The 7018-nt window shown below is 35.6% G+C and overlaps 1 protein-coding gene across 2 annotated transcripts in view; it reads right to left on the bottom strand.

Moving 5' to 3' along the window:
• Positions 1–2207: 2207 nt before the first annotated feature.
• The window catches only part of LOC106458676 (carbohydrate sulfotransferase 11-like), a 7714-nt gene continuing 2903 nt past the window's right edge, over positions 2208–7018 (bottom strand). The window contains exons 3-4 of one of the 2 annotated variants that reach the window (XM_013918209.2): positions 3658–4586; positions 2208–2251 (exon numbers count right to left, since the gene is read on the bottom strand). In XM_013918209.2, the coding sequence (XP_013773663.2) occupies positions 3666–4586 (921 nt within the window). In that variant the 3' untranslated portion in view covers positions 2208–2251; positions 3658–3665. Of the gene's footprint in view, positions 2252–3537; positions 4587–7018 lie in introns of those variants that run through there. The other variant, XM_022384936.1, reaches the window with a different exon arrangement.

Raw genomic sequence — 7018 nt, 5'->3', positions numbered from 1 at the left:
GAATTGCTATCAAATCTGATATCATAAATGTCAATAACTTTACAAAGTATTCTCGTCTTTTGCTTTCATGGCAAGAAGCAAAGAATAACGTTGCAATATTTAACCACCATCATTTCTTCCAAGACAACTCGAGTGATTACTTTGGTGTAACATTCTCTCAACTGAATCGTTATACTAGCCGTCCTGACCCGGCGTTGCCCGGGTATTACTTGAAACATTCTCTCAACTGACTCTAACTCCTTATAGTAATACTAGCCATCCTTACCCGGCGTTGCCCGGGTATTACTTGAACAACTGACTCTAACTCCTTATACTAATACTAGCTATCCTTACCCGGCGTTGCCCGGGTATTACTTGAACAACTGACTCTAACTCGTTATACTAATACTAGCCGGGTATTACTTGAACAGAGAGTCAATGTTTAGCTATTTTTAAACATAAAGGATCAAACGAAGGTCACGTGTTCTTGATGTTTCTTGCGAACGACGCTCTGCATGGCGGATGACGTCGCTGTCTCTGCGAAATTACCGCTCTTGCTCAATCTCGGCCTGAGGATGAGCAGTTTGTTTTATTCGTTAGCTGCTAAGGCGTGTTTCCCTTTCTTGTGGAGCATCACTCTGTTGCTTTTGTTGCATACGTTTTGCTGCTTGGGATTGGAAATCAATACTGTTTTTTTCTCGACATTTTACTCTGTGGTACATAATCAGCGTCAGAAATGTTTATCATACCTAACTCCCCTCTCCTTTCCAAAAGTGAATTAAAACCAATTTATTTTTGCAGAATTTCATGGGTTCAACTTGTCTATTCTATAAAAACGTTAGTCTTGTTTGTCAGTAGACAAAAGCGTTTGATGGATTTTTATTCTAAAACCACAACAACACACCTCTCTATAAAATACACATCATGGCAAACCTCCCTATAAAATACACATCATGGCAAACCTCCCTATAAAATACACATCAATATTTCCGACGTAATTTCCACTTAAATCAGACAAAAAATTCTGTCCATCTTGTGTGGGTCTCCCAGTGGCACAGCGGTATGTCTGCGGACTTACAACGCTAGAAACTGGGTTTCGATATCCGTGGTGGGGAGAGCATAAATAGCCCATTGTGTAGCTTTGGGCATAACTTCAAACAAACAAACAAACCATCTTGTGTGAAAAAAAAATTAAATTACAAAGTTTTCATTGATAGTAGATGTGTGATGTCACAAATATTAAACCTGAGTACGCTGATTCCATATCTTTATAGGCCCACTATTATAAAGGCTCAAAGGTGCGAACAGACACAAACTTAGCTATATACATTAGATACGTACCAGTCGAACCAGCAGTGTTTAAATGCTGTTGTATAGATGGCAATACCGTCATTTATACGATAATGTAGGAGTTCTCTAATGTTTCCTTTGGTCTCTAAAGGTTTTATTTCAAGTTCAAGTTGCCTTCAACTCTGTGACCTCTTAAAGGAATATTATGTCTTTCAAAGAGTCTATTCCACAATTGGCCTCAACCTTGCTCTTTTATCGGCTACTTGTTTCATTTACTTGTCACTGATACGGTGAAAATGATAGGTAATGAGGAATGTTTTTATGTCTTCTACTGCATTCCGTTGATAGTCAAAAGTATCTTGCAATGTCAAGTCACCGACCTTGCCAAAAAGTTTGGCAAACGTTAACAGGCTTTCTGGCAAGGTTTTAGATGGTTATTTGACTATTTAGCCCCGAAGTTACACTTATGACCAAAAACGCCTAATTTTTGCAAAAGAGACCTTTCATAACATAAGAATACATTAGTTAATGAACCTTCTGTAAATGAGAAGCGTTCAAGTATCGTTTATCTTATTTTCGTGTTTTTCTGTGTATATAAAATGGCAATTGGTAAACGACTGGTGGCACTCATGGCCTTTCTAGTGCTTCACATTGAATATGATCATCAACTGGTTCAACCACATTGATATATTTGTCAATGGCATTTTCCTGAAAACTTGTTGCCAGTATAATAGATACAGTCCTCTTGTATTTGCCCAATCAAGTTTCGCAGATTGTAAACGTAAGATTCCCGAGCTGTAAACATTAACTTCTGGTATTATATCAGCAACCAGTTTCGATTGTACTCATCTGGATGACCTTGTAATAACAAAGGAGTCAAGTGTCATCTGCTGCCCTAATTTTAATGACATGTTTGAATACACCTCTCACCTTGAATTCAGAAATTGGTATATTAAGGAAGTTCTGAAGGAATTCGCAACCACTGAAAATAAAACCAAAGAACATATTAATTACTTTTCATGCCTAAAGTTTAATAATGTTAGGATGCAATAATTGCTTTACATTAAGCAAAAATTAGGTTGGTTTCGCTTATCTCAATAGCCATCTGTGGGTTAGGCCTATTACTGTTACTGCTATTTGTAAAAACTTAACTTTAGGCAGTATTTACAGCAAACTGTAGTACAAAATATTGTATTATGCTATGGTTAAATCACTGACAAGATCATGGGCATTCAAAATTACTCAAATGATATTTAATTTGTCATCAGATCCGAATATTCAAATTGAGACACCGAGCCCCCATCTCACCCTACCCTCTCTAATTGCATCCCTGGATTCGGCTATAATATATTTTAGCTCCCTACTTTGGTTTGTTTCATAAGGTGTCCATAGATGTAGATAGCGTTATTGTACATTCCGCCTTACGAAACAAACCGAGGTATGGGACTAAAATACATGATTTCCAAAGTTTCTTTTATATGTTTTCTTAATTTTATATCATTCTATAACTATTTTTATTTATCTCGGCACTATTACTTAAGATTGGAGGTTCACATGGTTCTGTTATCAGGTCACATCACAAACAAACCCTTCAATACAAATCAGTCATACACTTAACACTTACCATTTGGAATAATAACAATATCGACAAAAGCAACGTTAAGTGATGTATCTACGAGTCAGTTGGTATGTTCCTTTTACTTACACAATGGTTATTAGGAACTTAATCACTGAAGATGCGAAATCACGAGTTACAATCTCAAACAATTTAGCGAATGGAAAAATTTACAAGGATTGCATCCGAAAACTTTACACCACTTGCATCACGTTACATCACCCTAAACACGACGTTATCTAATGGTGTATAAAATAACATTTTTGTTCAGCTAGACACGTATCTGTTTAAAAAGCCCATAATATTCCTTTCTACAACATATACTATTATGAATGACAATTATATTATGGTCATTTTATTTTATAATTATAATCATAACGATATAACAGCGAACAAACTGCGACGTAACATGTCTTTTTCTCTTTTCGTATAAAATATTAGAAACCATGAACTTGTTCTCAAAGAAAAACTGATATTAGTAAGTTTGGGTCATCACATTTAAAATATCAGCTTCCTTTTGAAAGTTGCTATATTAAACTCAACAAACACTTACAGTTTTATGTTTTCTTGTGGTAGATTTAAATGGCGTAGCAGCAATTAAATATAGCATGGGAATAGACAGTGAGAAGGTTAAACTCAGTTTAATTGGCTCAATGTATAGTAAGACAGTTTACTAGTACTCACATTTTTTTCCATCAAAATTCGCATTTTCATTTTTCTGCCCTACTGAATCTGCCCCCTGTGAATCACTATTATACATATATATTACTTACTATTTTATTCATAATACTTCATTTAACGAGTAATCAAACAGTTCAAAATCTAATTTGTATTTCTCATACAGTTGGTCAATCTCGTGCTTTGGAATACTTGAGAAAAACTGACGTGTTAGTGCTGAAGAACTGACATTATTTCTTCCACTTTGATGTAACCACATAACCTCAGGTCGTTCTGCCAGCTCTGCCGTGAGACCTGTGAGTGAACTTAGGTATATCAAATCGTCAGACATAGTTTCCACTTTTCCTATAAAGTTGTACTGAATATGGCAAGGTGCACACGTCATCCATATTGGTAACCAATGGTAGTCAAATGTCTTTGGATTGTGAAAATCAGCATGAAGCACAGCCTGTATAAAATCTCGAAAGGTAATTGGTTTTCCTTCTAAATATTTCATAGGAAGCGTCAGTTCACTGTGAACATCTGGCAGGTTTGGTGTTCTTTCGGTGTTGTTCAGTTTGTAATGATAAAGAATGTGATCGCGATAGAAAGACACTAGTCGTGTAAAAGGATGACGTACAAACATGTAAAGCAAGAAGCCAGGAAATGAGCCATTTTTATATTCTTCAAAACTGAGGCAAATATAGGGTGTTCTACTTCTTAAGTGTACATCACCATGAGGATATTTATGTCGATTATTTGGAACTATGAATAAAAAGCCTAAAGCACTACTGCTTCCAGACTTGAGGTTAACACACGTTGCCATCTTGTAGTCCCGGTTGCTTCGAAGTTTCAGCAAAGGTTCGTTACTTATCCTGAGGGCGACGTAGCGAAATTCACCACGAATAATTTCTTTGTAAGAAGAAAATTTTCCTTTCATGTTGTATTTTTCACAGATTTCTGTCATTCGCTTCACTCTACGATATATTTCAGGCTGTCTGTCTTGATTTCTCAGATTTTCTCGAAACTTGACCAACCAGCTCTTCTGGAAGATGAAAGATATTTGAGTTGGTTTGCATGAAAATCTTAAAACGTATTTAAAGAAAACATTCATGGGAATAACTAGATCTTTTTTGTCTTTTCAGTTTTCAGCCAGTTATTCCTATTGCCTAAAATATGGTTGAACTGATACAAAGAAACCTATAAGAAGATGAAGCTCATGAAACTAACTTGGATATAGCTGTAACAGTTAAAGTAAATGTCAATTTCACCCTTCCATAACTGTTTCAAAATATATATGTAGTAAGGGGTGTTGCAAAATAAATCATACTTTTTCCCCAAAGTAATGACGAACTTGGTAGGACTGCGAATATCATCACTCGTGAGTAACGTCATTTCAACGTATTCTTGGATGTTTGGCTTTTCGAATTTAATTTTTTTGCGAAAACTTTTGAATCATGGTGCTCACTAGAACTCAGATTCGTGTCGCATATGCTGCCTTTGAGATGGCTCAGAAACTAGTCGCAGACACGCTCCAATAATTCAAATCTTCCAATCGACACATCGCAATGTCAGATTTGAAAAATCTGATTAATGCCTCAAAGTTTCAGAATTGTTGAATTTGAAAGAGTGATCCGTGAAAAAGTGGTGGAATGTGGATTGGGAACTCTCCAGATTTAAATCCCGCCGAAAATGTCGGAGCTTTCGTTCAACAATGCTCAGAATAAATGTTGGAAACTTTGCCTGAATGCGAGAGACCCAAACGTGAAACCTTGATTTGTGTTCTCACTGATGTGTTCACAGAGACAGCCACAAAAATAGACATGTTTGTTGCATTGCTGAAATCTTTTCCAAATCGATTAAAATTCGTGCGTGAGAACAATGGTGGCCCAATCAAGCGATATTGATACTTGGAATTACTTTTTTGGTTGAATTATAATATTATTTTACTTTGTTATGCTCTCGGGGAAAAAGTGTGATTTATTTTGCAACACCCCCTTATGATATACTCATGCAATTTGTCTAAATAGGCGACCAAGCGAGAACAAGTAAGTCAGAAAAAAAGTTAAAAACGTTAAGTTAGGCGGTGTGTGAGTGATTAGCCTTAATGATGATTTCTTTAGTGTGTTTCAAAGCTGTATTGTAACAACAGAGAAAAAAAATAGTTTATCTTGTCAATTGGGTTCTAAATTAACTGAATCAGCCTGTGTGGACTTTTGACGAAAAAAGAGACAATTATTTACAGATGTGGATACAACTGTGGTAACCCACTGGGTAACGTAAGTGAATTTATCATAGATCGTATTGTAAGAAACGGAGTAGAGAAAAATAATTCGTCTTGTCAGTTGTATCCTAAAGTAACTGAATCTGCCTGTGTGGGCTTTTGACAAGAAAAGGGAATTATTTAAAGTTTTATATACAACTTCGATATCATATAGTGTAAAGAACTTTTGTACTTACGTTTGACTTATTTTTAATATATCATTTTAAAACAGTAAATTGTGTGCTGTCAGTTTATTGTTCGAATTTATCACCAACAAGTTAAAGACACCTACTGTAAAGAAATCCCAGCCCATATTCAAAACCTGACAGGAAGAATGTAGGATATAAAAAATTACTAATATCTTTGCTTTAGTTCATTCATAGACCTTATGCAAATATGAAATCGTTTCTGTATCATACTCCATGGTTAGGGTCTTACTCATTCAAAAGTGATTCAAAAACATGTACAAATTGGTATGAGTTAAGGTTTATTTCCTTTGAGTTTGTATATTTAGAATGATCTTTGACGTAGGCAATCTAAGAATTGTGAGACATTGCATTAGAACTCTGGTCTGACCTAAACGTGCATTATCACATTATACTTGGTTTAGTCCTTGTCTTATGTGGACATTTTTGAAAAAAACCTCTCTCCATCCACAGCAGTCAGTACGAATTAAAGCGAACAGTGAGCTGGTCAGAAAGTACACGACACAAACTTGTCGTTTATATATAAAGATTGTTTTGTTTCTTCACTTATGTTATTTGTCTTCTCTTGTTGTCCAAGTTCGTTATAACTCTATATAACTATCTGGAACTGTGTTCTGTGGATACCTTAAAATATTTTCTTATGGATATCAGTTGTACGAATACCACATAGCATTACAAACTAAGAATATAATTTAGGGCGTTGTAGCCACATTAAACTGTACTAAAATGAATAAATTCTCATTGTTCAACAAAAGACCTTAGAAACAGTTCAACTAATGTATTGGAAGATGTTGGAGGGGTTTCGATTATTTTAGTTTGTTATTTTGTTTTGTTTTGTTTTTAATTATGCACAAAGCTACACAAGGACTATCTGTGCTCTGCCCACCATGGGTATAGAAACCCGATTTCTACCGCTGTGCCACGTGGGGGGGGGGGGGGGGCATTATTTTAGTGTGTGTAATATTAAAGGGCTTAATTCTATATCATATCATTTGATGTTCAACTACG

Source organism: Limulus polyphemus, unplaced genomic scaffold (genome assembly GCF_000517525.1).
Source record: "Limulus polyphemus unplaced genomic scaffold, Limulus_polyphemus-2.1.2 Scaffold500, whole genome shotgun sequence".
Taxonomy (NCBI): Eukaryota; Metazoa; Arthropoda; class Merostomata; order Xiphosura; family Limulidae; genus Limulus; species Limulus polyphemus.
Note: the sequence above shows the minus strand (reverse complement) of the source record. Positions and strands in the feature narration are given on the sequence as shown.